Raw genomic sequence first — 19959 nt, 5'->3', positions numbered from 1 at the left:
GACGAGCCACTGGTTTTTTGGCCATCTGCATGGCGAGCTGACAGAAGACGTGAGAAAAATCCATCGGCAAGGCATTTACCGGAATCCCCAATGTGGCGTGAAGGCCACAGAGTTTGCACGCCGTGCAATAAACCAGATTGGTGGTGGTGCGAGGAAGGCTGTCCGCTTCACCATTGACGCACACTGTCACTTGTTGGCCCGTTGCCTGCTTAGGGGACCATCATAGCAGTCATAGGAAGATGAATAATTATAATCTGGCAAAAGGGTTCCAAGTGCTCAGGAGGTCCCGGGGCAGTGCTGGATGCCCCCCCCCCCCCCCATTTAAAAGTCACATCTTGTTCAGCAGCAAAGACCTTCCTGAGTACCTCAAAGAGGTGGTTGAAGCAAGAAATAACAGTCGGCTGTGTTTGTCTTGACTGCGTGGATGTTGAAAGGCTAAGTTTTTCACACGAGGGACATTTGAGCTTAAGTGCAGTCCCTTACCTGCACTTCTTCAGGTCCAGACGCTTTCATGAGGTTAATGAGGATTGCCAATTACAGGAGAGGATGTAAGCACACCTGCTGTTGCCAGAGTAACCTTTAAATCCAAACACTTTTGTAATATTTACACTGAATTTCTGTTTTGCATGGTAAATTGCCACCCACATCCAAATGGAGGTATTTTTTTTAATGTACCGTGCTCATTGTAATGAAAGTTTGACTCTGCGTTGAACTCGATGGCTCGCACAATCAACAAGCTCGTCAGTTGTCGTTCCTATTTTTGATTTTTTCTCTCATCCCGCCCGCTGCCAGCGACTGCGTCATGCATAAATTGGTTTGCGTTATCTCCCGCGAACACCTGGGGAGATTTAGGAGAGCGGCGGCCGTGGACGGCGCTCGCCAGGCACACGGCGTCCGGGAGATTCTCGCACAACGCTTAACTCCTTCCCCACCCCCCTCGTGCAAGTTGTCAGCCCAAAAACCACAACGTGATTGCAATACTGGGTGATTTACCTGCCACGGTGGTGAGATGTCAACTTACCTCGCCTGGTATATTGGAGGCTCTGGGTTCGATACCAACCCTGACGATATCTGTATATTTGGAGTTTGCATGTTCTCTTCCCATGGTGGCGTGGTTTTTTCTCCGGGTCCTGCCGGTGTTCCCCTCCATATTTACAATCAACATGCGTTCAGAGCAGGGGTCGACAACCTGCGGCTCCTGAGCCGCATGCGGCTCTTTAAGGACCACTTTGTGACGTTATTTATTAAGGATCACCATCTGGTATTCACGTGGCATCGCGGCTCTTGAAATATTGAGGGTTTTTTTGCGAATTAAAAAAAAATGGTCCTTGTTATTTTGGCTGCCGACCTCTGGTTTAGACGATTTGGCTACTGTTATAAATTTCTACATGATAAGCCTTCGTTGAGCTTATCATTTGTGGCCAGGTCACTTCTGAATAAGAGCTGTATAGCTCAGTGGCCCTTACCTGGTAAAATAAATATTGTTTAGTTAAACCTGGCTCTCAGCACCTCCAGCTTTAACAGTAAAGCCTCAGAATGTATAAGGAGCTTTTGTCTGGCTCCCTTAGCCTTGGGCCGTAATTTTGAACTCTTGGTATTCTAAATGTGCATTGTTCTAGCTTTAGGCACATCGGACTGTAAGGGTGAACCCTAAGCATATTTAAGGTGCCTTTTTCAGTGTAGCAGTTTGTACCCATCTGCTACAAATGTGGGTTGTCTTTCTGGCTGAAACAGTATATTTAGAGATCTGCACCACCGCTGCCACTGTGATGTAGTGCTTTGACAGTGCGGTTTCACATATCACGTGTTTTGATATGTCCATGATGCTCCCAACAATATGCCATCTTCCCATACCCGTTTGTATCTAAAAAACGTGAGTATTCTTTACACAGCCCATCAGCCACACAGCCCTCTCCAGGAGGGCATAATTTGAGTAGTGTTGGTTCAACACAAGTAAACGCTGGACTGGTTTTGACATTCAGTGTCTCATTACCATATTTCGGGCGTGCTTGAAGCAATGCAGAGTCAGGCTTCCTTGAACCAACCCAGTATGTACTTGCTCACCTATTTGGTGATTTTTGCACTTTATTGCTCCATGCGTATGGATTTCCTCTGGCTTAATCCAGTTGTGTCCCTCGTGCGAAACACTCGCTCTTGATACTTACCGAGAAATGACTGGATGCATAGCAAACATTATTATAACTTGGCAAAGATGGTATCAAAGTGCAGTGTTGCAGACAGGCCGTTAACACAAGTTGCTTTTGCAGCAGACGCAATAATGGATAAGACACACAGGGGATTGTGGAATTCCAACATCAATCTCGTACTGAGTCGGCACGTGGCCTCTTCAGGTCAGATATCTGTTTGTGGCAGGGCAAGGGTGATTGCTGACCGACACTGTTCGTTGCAGACAGTGGTGGTGATGATGCTGTTGTTGCTGCTACTAATATTGCTTTAAATGTTTACGATGCTGCAGCCGCCGCTGCTGATGATAACTCTCGAGACAAGAGTGATGCTGACGCTGATTCTGCTGCTGTTGCTGCTGTTGCTGCTGTTGCAGTGATGGTGCTGGCTTTGCGGAAAGGCTCACTGGTTAATTTGACGGCCTCTGACATTTTTCAGAAGTGTATACGCACACACATGCAAGTGGGGTGCGTGTGCGTGGATGTGTGTGTGCACGCGCGTACTACATTGGGGGCGGAGGGGGTGGGCGGTCGTGATTGAGTGTAGCTGTGGGGGCGGAATGTGGACTGCAAGTAAGGGGGGGGGTGAGGTGGGAGGGGAAGCGGAAGTGAGGGGCGGGGTTGTTTTCAGGCCGGAGATGGGCTGCTTGTTGTGTGGTCACATTGGAGGTTTCACCTCCGTGTCTGCATGGCCTAACATTCACTGCCGAGACACATCTATGTGATTTGTAAAACAAATTAGTTTTTGATGATTAATAACTTAGTAATTGATTTTTTTTAATAGTTGGCATCCTCTACAGATATAAAGTGTGATGTAAAAAAAGGCCCTTTGTTGACTTGCAATTGAAAGCCAACGTTTTGAGTGTTGCGTCTCATGCTTTAATAGTCCGACTGATTAAATTGAGAAAAATAAAGCCTGTGCTTATAAAGCCACAGACTGCTGCTCGCTTCTTTTTACGAGAGAGATAACGAACCGTAATACATTGCGCTCGGCTTGCTGTGGAGAAAACATTGAATTTAAAAATAGAAATGTGTCTCTCGTGGAGACAGACACTTTATAATGACTAGGCAGCGCGTACTGGCTGGGTGAGGAATATGCATCCATGAACGTGAACGATACAAATTTGGTAAATAAGGCGGCGGGATGGGCTGTCTGAAATAAATCCGCCGTAAGCGATGAGGGAGAGGTGGACGTTTAGCCCAGTGTCAAACAGAGTGGGTGTGGACGGAAAGATGAAAACCTTTCATACAATGGGAGAAGCGGGGAGAGGAGCGACCTCCCATCGTGTACGGAGTGATGTGCAGCAGAGAGAGGTGACGTTGCGGCTGTTGGGATCGCAGGGATGGGCAGGGAAAGGCAGAGTGAGTTGTGATTCATCTTGTGGTGATATATCTAGGCCAAGCAGCATCATGGGAAAAAAAAAACCTAAGTCCAATTTTAGAATAATCTCCCTGCAAAAATCTACGAGTGTCAGTCGTGACATACAGCATATAAGATGTGTGTACAAGTGAAGTAATGTGGCAGTTGTTTACTGGGTTTGTCTGTATCAGGGCTCAGCACTGCCTAAAAACTACTGGTACAATTGTGTCTGTGGCTAATATATAAACCAACAATCATACCTGTTTGCTGGAAACAAGCTTGTTTATTTGCAATCTGGGTTGTGATGTCATTGACCCCAGGGCATTGGCTGTGGGGACCCCTCGACCCTTTCCTGTTGACGTCACGCCCTATGGTTATTATCTTGCAACCGATTATAAACTATAAACACATTTTTATTTTTTACCAGGTAAGGCCCACTGAGCTATATAGCTCTTTTCAGGAGCAACCTGGCCACAAATGATAGCTCAACGATGTGGCTTATCACATGAAAACCTTCAGCCAAATATTCTAAACACGTTGATTCTAAATGTTGAGGGAAAATCCACGCGACCATGGGAAGAGAGAGACACAAATGCCAAATATATAGGCGTTAGGGGCAGGATCGAACCCATGACCTGCATACCATGCAAGGTAGTTAACATCTCGCCACTGCGGCGATGAAGAGAGCTGCAGCACTGCCCGTGTTGTTGGAAAGTGGGGGGCCCTGGTGGGGACCGTTAGTAGCACGAGCAAGGGTGGGTGGGGGGGCGCCTCCGAGGTGTGCCGGCACCAGAGGGAATTGAGAAGCTGCCTCCTGACTGCGCGCCGCCCCACGCACAGCGCCCCGCTCTCTCATCCAGCCACCCAGCATGCTGCTAACAGCCTTCGCGTGTCTCCCGTACAGGCAATTAATGGGCAACAAAAGGCCGTGCTGCCAGACGGGGCAGGACGTGCACTTGCATTATTCAGTAGCGGACACGCGGGACGGCTGCGGGGGAAAGCGGATTTTGGGGAAACTGCATTAATTTTTTTTATTAAACCCGAATTGTCCATGGCAGTTGACCATGCAGCGAAAACAAAGCGCGATTAATAGGCATCCAGAAACGCTTTCCTTTAAAGGTCTCTGTATTTAATGCCAGTGACTCATCGGACAAGCTGGCCGTTCCATTAAGCGAGCCCGCAGCTCTGCTTCGGCGTCAATACTTGTAATGGTGCAATAATGGGTGCTGCTTTTCGGTAACGCTGCACTTGAGTCAATCGGCTACTGGGGGAATTGCACATCTCGTCGTTGCTTTTTCCGCATCGCACAAATGCTGCCGCGGTACGGAAACGCCGTCATCTCCAGGCGTTGGTACTTGGTGTGCCGCACCTACATGCGTTTACAATACAGTTCTTGCTATTACTGTCAAGTGATAGCAGTTTCCTTGGCATTGCTTTGCGATCATGGGATCATGATATGGGATTGTCTGTGTAATATCGTTGAGGACTCTTGGACGCCGGGGTTGAGGCACACGTATTTATTCGCAACAGTTGTCACAACCGCGGACATACAACACTGGAGGGGGTATCGGCCCCCTCACCCGGCTAGCTGGGAATACACTGCTAGCTATCTCTGACCTACCTCCTAGTCCTCCACTAACGGGCTAGGGGAGGCTGTCTGGCCCGACACTGGTAAGTCGGGCTACGGTACCTGGAGTCCCAGAGCACTAGCTCTGGTTCTCGGGACCACGCCGCTGGCTCGGTCCTGCGCGGCCCTGACAAGGGCGGCGACCCAGGGGAGTCCAGGGCTCTAGCTAGACGATCTTCGGTCTTCACTGGTTTAGCTTTAACATTGTACCCCGAGCTCTCCGGCTCATCCCCTTTTATACCAAAACCCCCCGCTGAGGGGTGGGGCCAGCCCCCCCAGGCTGCCCTGTGCGGACGTCGTTGAGAGCACCTCCCCGTGCATTCACGAAGCCCTGCCCACTGTGTTTGTTTCCCGTGTGATCCTATGTATACAGCCCCTCCGTAACACCCCTACATCTGTATGACAAAGCACTTCTCAGTACAGGCATTTGCCTAATTGTGCAGTTGCCTTGCCGAATTTGATGGATCTCCATATATGTTGCCACTGATTTGAACAGGCATGTATGTGCAGGATCCTACGTTATGAACCAGCAAACTGCGTTTGATCCCCCGACCATGGCTAACATCACCAGCAAATGATAACCGAGTCGGTCCATGAGCTCCCTCTCCCTGTACCAGTGGACACTGGCTAGCATGATGAAGTGTAGACAACCTCGAAGACTGGTTTGGTGTGGGGCATGTCTTCATTCAGCAATAAATTGACAAAGGGCTATAATCTATTATTGTTATGCAGGATTGCATACATTCCTGCCAATAAGTATTGCAACGGCAGTGTGGTATTGCAGGCACCTATGTCACCCAAACGCTTGTAACGGTTCACACTCCAAAGATTTAAAGAATTCCCACAATTTGTATATAAACAATTATTTGTTATCATCTAATTTTCACCACCCCACCTCTATTGTTTTCTTTTGTCCTGTTTCAATATCTCAGAATCGTTCACACCACCAGCCGATACGTTACAGTGACCTACAGTTGGCATTGATCGTAATTAAATAATCGATCAATTAATCAACGAATGTGACACGTTGCCCGGCACCAGGGGCCAGTGGTCGCGTCTGGAGAACAGTGCAAATGATGGCAAGTGGCACGCGCAGTCATCGGGAGAGCCGGTCGGACAGCCGCGACGAAATGGAAGGTGCAACGCAAACACCCATGTGGCTAATGCTGTGGGGAGTGCTGCTTGATCGTGCGTTCTGGACCTCCTTCATCACGGGGCAGGGGGGGCAGTGCGACTCCCGACTGTATCACCATGTGTGGTGCATGCTGGGAGCTGCGGCATATTAACTTAACCCTTTCCCGTTCCGGTACGTCATCAGTTTTTCTTCCGATGCTTTTGCCGATGACGTATGTGTACATCAAGAAAACGAAACCGTGAGAAAAATTGAAATAAAATAACTTTATCGGTTCCGACGCTCCCACAAGGCGATTGGGGAGAGAGTGTGGCACAGTTTGGCGTCAGCTATTGTAGAGTGCGGTCGTGTCGGTTCAGTTCTCTGCGATGAGTACAATGTAATTAAAAACACCGACACTATGCCTCTCTAAATAAAATTAAGGCAGAGCCGCTTGCGCGTTCCGAGATTCAGCGGTGAATGGAATTCACCCTGCATCTTGCAGACGTATCGGAACGGGAAAGGGTTAGGACCTGGGATTACGCGCGCCATTCTAATGATTCATGATTGATATTTGGGTTAGACCACGTCACGATCTGGCCTTATTTGTGTCGTTAAGACCCTCCACCACCCGATGCATTCAAGTAAATTAAATTATCGCATGTGACAAGTGTTTAACACACTAATCATTATAGTTCCAACTCACTGGTAGCTCAAATAACAATTCTCACAGACATATTTTGCATCTAGGTACAATGTTTCATTTGAAACTGCATCTCATGTCATTAGGACAATATCCAGGAAGTGGGAATTATAATCCATGAGTTAGAATGATTTTGTCTTTGAAGCCCAACGCACAGCGAGGAATTTGAAGACACTCGTGGTGGATGCACTTTTCTGTAGCTCTCGGCTGGATTTGAGATGGGATCAGCAGGTTTCATTTCCACAGAATTAGATTTTCCATGGATCGATTTTCTTGGATAATGGTGGAAAAGAGGACCCAATTCTTTGTTCGGTTGCATTTTCTGATAGCCCTGAACCGATTAGCACGGTTGGCTATGTACAGTGTGAAAGAAGGTCAAAATGCATACAGAATATGAATATTTACATACATATGTCCTCAGTCTGCTACCTACAGTCATATGATATCAAACGGCCTCACATGATTGGCTGCACATATTCCCCAGTGGCATTTGGATAATGGCCCGAAAAATTGCATCGAGGTTAATTTGTCTTTTCTCGACACAATTTACCCATTTCTCTGCATATATATTGTATCTGAGCACCAGTTACATCCAATTTGTGCCACGAGATGTCACCAGAGAAGAAAGGTGAGATAATAAACCTGAGAGAAGAAAGATGATGCCAACAAAATACTCCCAGGTCGCTGTAAGAGTCCTCTTAGATCCGCACTAAACAGATTCGCTTGCTCTGTGATGAGTGGTTAACTTCAAGCCAATACATCGACTCAGTGTGAGCAGATGAAATCCCAAAATAGATTTTAATGAGGATGTTTGTTCTGTCATTGGTAATTTGGCTGCGAAACATCAACTCGGCACTCTTGAGAACTCTGTTGAGCCACGGGTGCTCTCTGTATTCGAACCCAAGGTCTTCAGCGGTATTGGTTCCGTTTTCAAGACAGCCGTTATGAACTTTATTAGCCACACGTTGAACGTTTTACGTAGTCAACTGTGCCAATCGGAGGTGCCGGGGAAGGACAACAAACTAAACAAAAAACTTTTTGTAAGGCACAGAAGTGTGAACTCAAACCCAGGAGACTTTCTGAACCAGTCGTCTTGCCTTAAACATCGGGCTGAAATTTTAGTTCCCACTACAGCTGTGTGTGAACTACAGCACGGAGCAAATGTTATCCACCTTCACGGCATCATAATTTACAAGTACAGGGTGTTAATGCTTGGTCCCACTCCAAAATTGTTAGGTTATCCACAACCAACATTTTTCACAATGAGTAATTTGTAATTGCACTGACACTGGTCTCAATGTGATTGCATTCATATTATTGTGAAACAATGTACCTGGTGATGTGCGCGTCATACATTTAGCACCGTAAGAACCCAACTCCACAGCAAAGGTACAACGGTGTAATGGGCTTAATCCGTGGGTTTTGGGATAGAATGTGTTGCTGATATTTGATAGAAAAGTGTCAAAATCACTGTTATTTTTGGCCGATTGGTTGTTTTCCTGCGAATGGCCGTACTGTTGAATTGGGTCCTCATTGTAGCTGTGAGCTCGTACGCAGGGCTCTGTTATTGAGCCCACCTTTGTCATCGTTTCGCTTTCTGTGACTTCTGTTCAGCCACTCACTTCAACGAGCAATCTCGTTTTTTTGTACCCATAATGCTCCACAATAAAACATAACAATTCTATACAATATTGCTTTATGCGTTTAATGAGGCTCTGTAATTTAGATGGAGTGCTCTTGCCAATAGCATCTGGTAACACAGCAGCAAGTATCTGCATTTTGTTTAAAACATGACTGCTGATGAGGCCCAGAAGGTTGAAACTAGTCGGTGGTTTGCTGGCGTAAATGAATGCTGCTGAATAATATTGGTCTGGAAAGGCCAATGGCTCATGACCTATAAAGTAGTTTTATTTTATATGCAGAGATATAGAACTGGAGTTTTGCTCGTATCTGTTTTTTTATATGATTTTGTCGTGTGATTGGGATGTCTGTAATACTGTTTGTGGGCCGTTCACTACAAGAGAGGTGGAGAGCTCGGTGCAGGCTGGTGTATTTTAAGAATGATTATAAATGGGCCTTAGACAGCCGCGTCATGCTGTTTTTAGAGCTTTCTCCTCGCAATCAGGAGGGTTGTGAGTAACAGGTGCCAGCCGGGGGTCAACTCGATTCTTCATCCCTCCGTGATCGATAGCGTGAGTCTAACTTCCTGAGAAGTCAATAGAAGGGCCCTCGGCTACACGAGTGGGACATTTGTGTTGCTGGCTCTCCGGGGATCATCAGCAAACGTATGTGTCATCCATGCACAGAAGGTGGACTTTTATTTATGTGGGTCCTCATCATCGGTCATGATTAATCCACTGCTTGATATGCACATACCCAATGGATTATAAAATTATTATAAATCTAAAACTAACAAATATAAATGTATTTATTTTTTTACCATGTAAGGCCCAATGAGCTTATATAGCTCTTTCTCAGCCCAATGAAGTGGTTCATCACGTGGACATTTATAGCAGCCAAATACTCTAAACGCGTGATGTTGATATAAATGTGGAGGGAAAAACCGGAGGACCCAGAGAAAAATCCACACGACCACGGGGAGAACGTGCAGTCTCCAAATATACAGGCGTCAGGGTCGGGATCGAATCCACGACCTCCTGTATACCAGACGAGGTAGTTAACATCTCGCCATTGTGGCGCCCCTTTAATTTATGAAACTGATATACTCCCATTGCATCACATTGCCTTTCTGCATAAACGAGCAATGGGGCGGTGCTTTTCGTCATGGACAGCTGTCATCCGCTTGTGGACATTACATATTCATGTGTCGTGGGCCAATAATGATTCTTCCATTAGTGTTTAACGGACGAGAGCACTTGGGCAATGTAATAATGTCCTTACTTTGTTCAGGAAAGCCTCTTTGAAGGCCCTACTTGGATTCGACAATCAAGTTGCAACAATTCCCTCCGGTGCAACTGTCAAGCAGGGGTAGTCCACGGCATAATGCTTGACTCTCGTTCCCGTGTAGTGCTCACCCTCGCGTCCTCGCCCACGGACCCGCGCTCGCCCTGGCTCCGATCGCGGCTCTGGGGGTTGATTTGGTTATTTGGTCGATTCCCTCACAGCTGGTTCCGCAAAAAGCCAGCGCGCCTGGAGGTGAGCGTGCCGATCCCGCCAAGCGCCAGCGTCCCGGATCGCTGGCGGAGCATGACTGTGATGCCCTACCTGGAGGACCTGCACGGTTACCACGGCGACGAGGAAGACAACGAATACTACGAGGACGAGGAGGACGACATCGTCTACAGCATGGAGTTCAACGGCCCAGGTGCACGCACGCACGCGGATACACCAGTATAGATCCCCCATGTGGCTTTTAACAGACTGTTGGGGCAAGTGCTGTTAGCGAGCACCCTATGCGGGCTGGCACGGGACACAATGGGGGACTGGCACGGGACACGACGGGGTTGGTGGCCAGCACCACGCCCGGCCACCTTTGTCTCCCCAGTGGCAATGTTTACACATCATACTAGGTACTCATTTAAGGCTGAGTCGACCTAGGGCAGGCCCACGACTAGTTCATATATTCGTCACCGGTGTTGGGCATGAGTGGGAATCTAACTCGGGTCGTCAGGTTTTTAGCGCAGTGCGCAAACCACTAAACTATCTCTACGCACACATGCACATACCCACCACCCACCTACGCCTATCCACTCACACACACGCTCAGGTGTTTCCTTAGGCAAATAAGCTCAGGTGTTTCCTTAGGCAAATAAGGAATGGGAAGGGGAGGAGTGTGAGTCTGAAAAGGTTGATGGAGCACCGGGGGAGGGGCACGTGGAATTGTGTGGGACTGAACTGTGACATTTCTTGGGAAAGGTTTTTAAGGCTTAACAGTCAAAGCCAAAACAATGATTGAAGTGGCTGTGATCAGTGTGTTTCACCATGAGGCTTATTCAGCTGCTGCCCAACAATGTTGATCAGAGTTCCTTGAGGCAGCATTCTGATCCGTTGGTGGGGAAATTACACATTCCCAGGGCAAAAACCCACTTCACTGGTGACCTCTCACATAGTGATAGTTATTTTCTGTGCCCCGTTGGGATGATGCGCTGGGATTTGAACTAAAGCAGATCGGGAGGAGAGCACTGCAAGCACTGGCACCACAGTGGCACTCAGGTGGATACATTTAACATTCATAAGAGTTTTTTTAGGTTAGATCGCGTAAATATATAAATGTGTCGTTAAAACCCGCCACCACCCGACACAGCCAACTAGTAAGGGTTGTCACGTAAACAGAACATGCCAATTCGTCACTAGTACAGCACACCGGTGTTGGAGAGCCAAGCCACAACATTTACAATCTGAGTACGACGTTTCGCCAGTAATTACAACTAGCTTCATCAGGCGACAGCCAGATTTGTGGAGAAGTCTAACTGTTTCGTTCCTTATATAGAGGCATAGATGTGGTGACCACACTTCTGCGCTCTTGCGCAAAGTGGGGGGGGATTACTAAGGCAACGTATATTATGCATGTTCATTATGCGAGTCCTTTGAACTTGTCCTTGCTGTCTATTGTGTTTATTAAAATAGCCGTACCAACGCTGCCCTTTGTAGGCATGCATTTAAATAATGTATTATTTAATGATTCGCTTCCACGCAGCACTAAGGCGGTAGCTATCCAAACGGTTAAAATTATTTGTATTTCTTTCAATTTCGATGGATTCTCTAATTAGTCTTGGCCAGTAGTAGCTAGTTTTGCACAGAACTACAACATTATCAAAATCAATTGAGTGTCCTTGTTGGCACACGTGTTCTGCTGCTGTTGACAGTTGTATTTGAGAGAATTTAATATTTCTCTGATGTTCTTTTAGTCTCGTGCTGATCATTCGTCCTGTTTGCCCAACATAACATTTCCACACGTGCAGTTAATCCTATACACACCTTCTGTTGATAGCTTTGTTAATACATCTTTTGTACCAGACATGCATTTTTGTATTTTATGTACTGTGACAAGAGCATTATCTTTTTTTGTCTTATACAATAGGGTCAATGACTTAAGATTACGAAAATCAACAAATACATATTCACACATTTAATAATATCTGGTTATATTTGTTGCGGTCTCTATTCATGTACTAATTGTTAACTGGGCTAAGATCTTCTCGATGTACACAGGAACCAGGTTACATCTTAGGAGGGTGGGAGCGCAGAATTTTAATCCAGGACCTTGGTGCTGCTGGCTCAGTGGTATGGAGTGGGGGCGACAGCCTTAATTTCTTAATGAGCCACCCAGCCACCTCTTGGAGTGAACACTTATCTTGAACATGCTCAGACCTACACGCGCATGCGCGTGTGCAGCGTGCCTCACCCCCAAGTGAATGAAACGAGCCTTTTATGAAATGGACCTTATTGAGATAAAAGCATTCATCACAATAAACTCCATTCATCAAAGCAACAAGTGGCTCACTGTGACCCTCGCAATTACGAACTCGAATCGCAGCGGGGCTGGTCAAGAACATCTATTTTTGGTCCCATTCACAGAGGCAGTGGAATTCCGGACAAAGGGACAATTCAGGATATGTGCTATGGATTTACTCTCTCCGCTAGATCCATGTGACGCCAGCAAGCCGCCGTTGCGTGAAACATTTCCTTGTCAAATGAGAATGCCACAGTGGATGGCATTAAAGTCGCGCATAGTCTGATGGGAGAGACACCCAATTATTCCTGGCATTCTGAAATCTACAGGCTAGGAGTTTTACTTCTCCATTGAAATGGAATAACCTGTACTTCCTCAATGGGCCATTAGGCTGGTTTTAGAATTCGCTCAGTCTCATTATTGCAGGGTGTATAGAAACCTGGTGTAGCCACCAAGCTAAGCAGTTGAAATTACCAAAGTGTACGTTTCAAACAGGCAGTTTGGCAGCGCTCATCGCCATCGGCAACTCCAAGCTGGTGCTGTGAATGACACATGCCGATTGCAGGGGCCATTCTATCCATAGGATGACAACTCTTGGGTGAGTGCTACAGATTGGTACCACGGACTGGTACTCATTGCGATGTTCCTGAACAGATGCTAAGCTGAGTTGACCCTCTGCCAGCATTTGATCGTGCAATTTCTGTTCAGGTTGCAAGCCGAGCGTAAAAAAAAGATTAAAAAGTTTATTTTAAATATATGTTAAGGTGAATTATAATATCCGATATTTGGCCCAAATTTAAAGTGAATACGATCTTGATTTGACGCTTTCGTGACTGCAGGAATTACTCTTTGGTTCTTTCGGTAAAGTCACGTAGAAAGAAAATAATTTAAATAATAGAATACGACGTTTCGATTGCAACACAAGCAATCGTCATCAGGTAGAAAACAACCTAGTAAACTTAGAAATACAATGCAATACAATACAGAGAGTTGGCTAACACAACAGTCAGCACCTTACCTGGTTGATTACGTTCTTCCAAAGATTGCTAAATTTGAGAGACAAAGCACAGACACGGGGACACACATACAGACACACAAGCAGAGAGAGACAACACAGAGACACATAGAGAAAGACACATAACATAGACACACAGTGACCTCTGTGACGAGGCCTTAAATAGAGTGGGGCAGAGAGAGAGGTGGGTCTGCTGGAGCAGAGAAATTAGCATGTCAATGAGAGAGCTGTGTGGAAATCCACCTCATGGCGAAAGAACCAAAGAGTGAAACAATGTTTAATGCCACCACCCTATGCCTAACCACATGGCTATAAAGCTCTATTGCAAGTGCGACATAGCTCTGGCACCTTGTCGCAGTATAGCCCTGCACAGTTAAGTGCACTGTTGTGGGCTTGTGAAGTATTGTGGGCTCCTCATGTTGACGCCATGCACCTTACCAATCTTTCACCCGAGCGAGTTTTTAACTGACAATTAGGCCTTGGCTCACATACTTTTTTGTAAGTCGGATGGCCCATAGGCTGGAGACATTGTTAACCAAGGGCAGTCGAGATCCCCTTGTCTGCAATGATGCATGGCAATGGGTCCACGCGCAATATGTTTTTCTGGATAAGAGGCGTTTCCCTCACATTGTTGAGCACGGATAATTTCTGCCACGTGCTCGGAGGTACTAATAGATACTGAGCACTGCCCCCGATTGGCTGTTTGAATTTAGAGAAGCGTTGGATGTGATGTCCCTCTTATACCGGTCATGCTCTTGGAGGCAGGCCACTGCCATTGTTCGAACGGATGAGTTTTCAGCCATTGTTGGCCTGAATTCTGGTTTTATTTGATCGCTTCTAGCATGAGAGACGAAGTCCAATTCTAGACTTTCAAATGCGGTTACATTTCTTGCAAGTGCAGTCGTTGTTGTGCGGAGGGTTTAAATCACTTGCCTTATGACTTTCTCTATTCTCAAAGACAAATAACCCCCATTTAGCCTTAACAGACCCGTTTGGGCAAGTGTTGTTAGCATGCACCTATCAAGCCCAGCACGGAACACAGGATGGGTGGCCAACACCACACCTGGTCGCCTTTTTATCCCAAAGTGGTGATGTGTACATATTGCACGAGGTATTCATTTGAGGCTGAGTCGACTTAGGGGAGGCCCCTCATTGGTTCAGATAATTGTCACTAGTGTTGGTCGTGAGCAGGAATCGAACGTGGGTCGCCGGGTTCATAGCGCAACGTAATCAACATTGAGATGAAGAATCATCATTCAACATTCTTCCAGAATTCGTATAAACTTAAACTAAACTATTTTTTATCATGTTACCAGGTAAGGCCCACTGAGCTGTATAGTTATTTTTCAGAAACGACCTGGCTACAAATGATAGCTCAACGAAGCGACTTATCACGTGGAAATTTATCGCAGCCAAATACTCTAAGCACATGTTTCTAAATGCGGAGGGAAAAACTGGACGACCCAGAGAAAAATCCATGTGACCATGGGGAGCATATGCTGCTCCAAATATACAGGCGTCTAAGTTTGGATTGAACCAACGATCTACTGTATACCAGACGAAGCAATTAACATTTCGCCATCACGGCACCCACCGTAGAGACAGAAAGCCTCCCCTGCATGTCAGGGGATGGTTCTGGAAGATTAAAACACATCACTACTTTCTAGGTACACTGCAGTAGGCCTCTCTGATCCACCACTGCGTGTTCCGTAAACGGTGGCCACCACAAATCAGTCATCTCTAGAGCAAAGAGGCTGAATAAATAGAAAATATATTTTTTAATTATTGTTACTTTCTGTATCCATAGGTGGAATGCTGAGACCATCGACTTGGCTACAATTACGATTGGTTCAGTCATGGATTGCCAGGGGCTGAGATTCAAAGACGTGGCCTCATTGCTCTGACGTAGCCAATATGATCTCTCGGGTCCCGGGCTGCCTCTGTTGTGTGCTTATTGATAGGCCGATTGATATCACCCGTGAAAAATAATGAGCGTCAGGCAAAAAAAAACAGACGTTGAAGCTCGCAATTATAAATGTAACGCATTCGTATGCACCCGTACGCACGCATCGACGGGTGAAATGTATTAATATACAATGAAGGTTCCACCACATATTAACAAGCGAAACCAATCTGATGAATACGCGATGGCGTGATTCGCCGTCTGGGCGTTGTGTGGAGAACCCGAGATCCCTCCTGTGAGGTCAACTCCTCCCGCTGATTTGGCGTGTATTATTTTTTTCGCTTAACTTTAGTTGTGCTCGAATACTTTGTAACAGTGATATTCTTTCCGGTTGTTAACAGATTGTAATTTTTCTTAATATACTGCGAGTGGTGTTACAGGGCTCATTGTGGAGATGCAATGATTCACCTCTCCGGCAATTCCATTAATTGTCGCCAGGACTGCTTTTTGTGTTTGAGTTTGTTGTCCTTCCCTGAACCTCCGATTAGCACAGTTGGCTACATACGGTGAGAAAGAAGTTCAACATACATACATTCATTCACGGTCATTATGAAATTTTACATTTCGTTCTTTTGCAATGCTGGTGAATGCAGCGGCCACTAGTGGCCGCAAGAGTCATTCAACCCTATTATATTTCAACATATAATATAAATAATCACTTCCGGCCTTTGGTCATTTCACTGCTGGATGAAAGTTTTTCCATACCGTGACGGTCGTCGTGGTTGTTTGACCATACTTCACCACGCTGGCCAGTGCGGGTTGGTCAAAGGGCAGCCCCAGGAACAGTTCAGATATTATTCGTCAAGTGACGTTAGCCGTGGCTGGGAATCGAACTCGGTGGATTCAAACAGAAGTGGCGTAACCACTACGCCACTTCTCCCCCACATACATGTACATCCTGTTTGTGAATCGACTGCTGGATGAAGACATCCTCATGCTATGCGGGTCCAGGGGGTTAGTTAAGGATACTTCACCGTGCTGGTCAGTGTGGCTACACTCTGCCCAGCTCGCAAATGGCAGCGCAGTGATAGAACGTGCCTGAGGTGTCTACCGCAAAGATGGAGTGACGAAATTGGTTCGCGTGCAGGCGCTAGATGGGTTGTTGAATCGCAGCACTGTGGTATATGGAGAACAGCTTGCTGGTGGAGGCCTTCATCCAGCTATGGATTGACCATGACCGATGTCGATGATGATGATGACGTTTTCAATAGGCAGCTGTGTGGCTCTGTGGGGTCTTCTCTTGCAACATCCTCACCACTGTTCCTGTTCAATAGATACCACTGCCAGTCAATAATTTCTCCCATCACATCATTACCATTGCACTCTCTTGTCTCCAGAGAAGTGCACGTTCAAAATCCAATGACGTCATGTGCAGCAAGCGACCTTTCTGTGATATATTGCGCTTAGACTATTACTGCGAGCTTTACAAAGCGAAAAAAAGCCATGAAATGATGTATATTTGTTTGTATTCACTGACAAGTGCTGCTCAATCTTTTGGCTAAAAGGCCATTAAAAAGGTATTTAGACATCTACAGGAGGGATACGGACCCGTTTTGCCCTGATAAGGGCTCGTCAGCAAATCACACCGAGCTACAGACTCCCAAATAAAGCACGTGCGATTCATTGCGAAAATCCCAAATGTTTTTCAATTAAAAGATTTGTTTTCATCGCATAGCCCTGCATGACTAGCGAGTCTTTTTTTGTTGCGACGCAGGTCAGGAACACGGATGCGTTCTCACCTGGCTTGGATAGAGAACGCACATCGGCGTTGCTCACGCTGGCTCCCTTTGCGTTCAAACGGGACGTGTCTGAAATCCTGAAATGGTGAAGGTGGCTTTTGCGCACGGCACAGAAGGGAAGCTGCTTTATGAATGGAGGAGGGAGAAAAAAAAATCGAAGCCAGTTGAGGTTTTTTTTTCTGTTCCGCTCTTCCTACGGTAATGTTATTTATTTATCTTCTCTCTCTCTCCTCTCAATCTGCTTGCGTAACGGCTTAGGCAGAGGCCCTTCTTGCGATTTTCATTGACTCCGCGCGCGCACGCGCACTCACAGAATGAGACGCGCGATGATGGAGGCTGCATTTTAATGGCCCCGTTGTCTGGGTCGCCCTTGCCTGTTCCGCTCGTAGCCTCGAGTGCCGCGCGTGTGCTCAGTCGCTCGCTCGCGTGCACGCACACGTGGGTGGCGCTAGAATGAGACGGAGGCTTTTTTCTCTCCCCCCCCCCCCCCATCGTTAACCCATTGCCTGCCTGAATAAGGCCTGCGAGCGAACGCGTTTGATTTAGAACTATATTTCTGTTTGATAATTTTTTCGTCTCGTTCAAATAAAATAACTAATACATCAACCACTGGAGCGCCGCATTGCCGGGTGCTTGTCTCGCAAGCGGAAATCTGCGACTTAAAATACCAGTTGGTGGTCGAATAAGCCGATCATCTCTCTGGTGTCAATAAAATAAGTACCAGTTTGTCGTTAAGTCAACAGTGGCCTTGTAATGAGACTGACCCAAGGCATAGGAATCGGGGAATTTCCACTACTGGCTCAGCGTTTTTCATGACGTTTTTAACGTGCCTTCTGGATCCCTTTCTCTCCGTAATATTTGTTTCAACAAGAAAATCCAAGAATAGTGTTTGCTTTTCCGAGTATCCCGTTCACGTAGACTCCCTAACGTGTGTATCTCACACTAAATTTATCTCCATTTGAGCAGATCTTTGCGTCCTTTTACATTTTTGTCCACCCATTAGATTTTTATATCCATATCATTCCCTGAAAAATCCCATTCCACTCATTGTTTATTAACTGCATCGATAGAACACTGCTGGAGCATATTGCGAGAAATCTGAAGATTGTGAGTTTAAATCCCAGTTTGCCGCGGTGGCGAGATAATTCCCTCGCCTGGTATACATGAGGTCGTGGTTTCGATCCCGACCCTAACGCCTGTATATTTGGAGTTTGTATGTTCTTTCCATGGTCGTGTGGATTTTTATCCTCGTCCCGCATTTTTCCCTCCAAATTTATTTGGCTGCTGTTAATTTCCACATTATTTGAGGCCTGGTCGCTTCTGAAAAAGAGCTACATAGGTCAGTGGACCTTACCAGGTAAACTAAAAATAGTTTTTAGTTTTAGGTGGTCATCTCGCCCGTGCTTGGTAAAACAAGTAGAGACATGGGTCGTTCAGCAGAGGGGGAACCACACTGACTCAGGGCTACCAGCAGATGTCATTACTATTCTCCTGCTCAATTGAGCAAAAAAACAAACTGTTTCTTGTAAGATACTAATATGTAAGAATAGGTCTTTTTTAAACTCATGGTATTAATAGTGTTACTGTATGATTATAGATTTTATTATATTCGGTCAGGTGATGCGGTGGTCACGGCAATTGGCTGACTTCAGGGTTAGAGATGCGAGTCAGATGCCGGCTCGGTGCATCAGTCCTCTTCGTGAGTAGTCAACAGTTCCCGTCCCGGAGACGATCGGGCCCTGCCATGAGAACTTGGAATTTCTATCACAGTCAGGGCCACCGTCATAAATGAGTTACTGTCCTGTTGCTCCTTTGAACAAGGGGGGGTTAGAGCGAGTGAACAGTTACCATCATTGGGGAGTGTGTGTTGACGATTGTTGGGTTGTTGAACCATCGGCGGCTAGTTTGTTCTTCACTTTGTCACGTCACCAAGGGGGAGTTCTTTTGTTAAACTATGCACGTGACGTACTCCCGATGTTACGAGCAAGTCAGCAAGTTGTATTTTGCGGAGGCTTTTCTTAATTAAATTATTGACTTCATCAACTGTCTCCTTCGCCAATATTCATTGATATTTGTTAGAGAGGCTTTGAAAAGCGTTGCAGCGATGGGAACACGAGGTCATTTTTAAATGATCACTGACGTGAAGCTCATTGCAAACAGACCAGCTGTTTAACCTGCATGTAATTAATTTAGATTTAAAAAAATATATTAGTGCTGTCACTACAAAACTCATGTAGTGTTTTTTTTTATCAGAAAATAAATCAAGAGACCAGGATGGTCGCATATGCAAGCGTGACCTGGAGCATTAGTCTGCCAGTAGAGTGCGATGATTGTCACTTATAGTTCCCATTGAGTAATTTGCAGTGTAATTTTGGATCAGCCAGTGACACTCCAGGTTGTAATGCTTCTATGGCCAGTTAAATAAAACGGCGTCTCGGGTGTGATTTTGACAACGTAATGTTACGGAGGCTTTATGTAAAATCCGCCTCGGTTTACGTTTCACCAATTATAGGACATGTTTGTTATTTTCCTTTTGTCTTGACCACGTTTCAGCGAACCTCGACTCCATGCATAAATACCAGGGGGCTGCCCTGTGTCCTCCCTACAGTAGCCCTTCACCCTCTATCTACTTCTAACACTTGGGATCGGTCAACTGACCTAACGACGAGCTTCTACCACGCCACTCGGCCTTCTCAATGCCCCCTTTCTCACCCCCTTGTTCTGTCCGTGACATCTCTCGTGCCCCTCTCCTATCACCCACCCTTCTCCACTCCTCGGGACCTCGGGGCAAATCAGGTTTGGCATGGGTGCCACCTGACACCTGCAAAGCCTGACCAATTTCGAT

General features: G+C 46.3%; 1 protein-coding gene across 8 annotated transcripts in view; it reads left to right on the top strand.

Moving 5' to 3' along the window:
- STK11 (serine/threonine kinase 11) overlaps positions 1-19959 on the top strand; it is a 110174-nt gene that overhangs the window by 61983 nt on the left and 28232 nt on the right. For all 8 annotated transcript variants that reach the window (XM_078877101.1, XM_078877097.1, XM_078877099.1 and 5 more), the window contains exon 8: positions 10110-10309. In XM_078877101.1, coding sequence (XP_078733227.1) covers positions 10110-10309 — 200 coding nt within the window. The remainder of the gene's footprint in view (positions 1-10109; positions 10310-19959) is intronic.

This window comes from Lampetra fluviatilis, chromosome 46 (genome assembly GCF_964198595.1).
Source record: "Lampetra fluviatilis chromosome 46, kcLamFluv1.1, whole genome shotgun sequence".
NCBI lineage: Eukaryota > Metazoa > Chordata > Hyperoartia > Petromyzontiformes > Petromyzontidae > Lampetra > Lampetra fluviatilis.
This window is presented reverse-complemented; position numbering and strand designations above follow the sequence as displayed.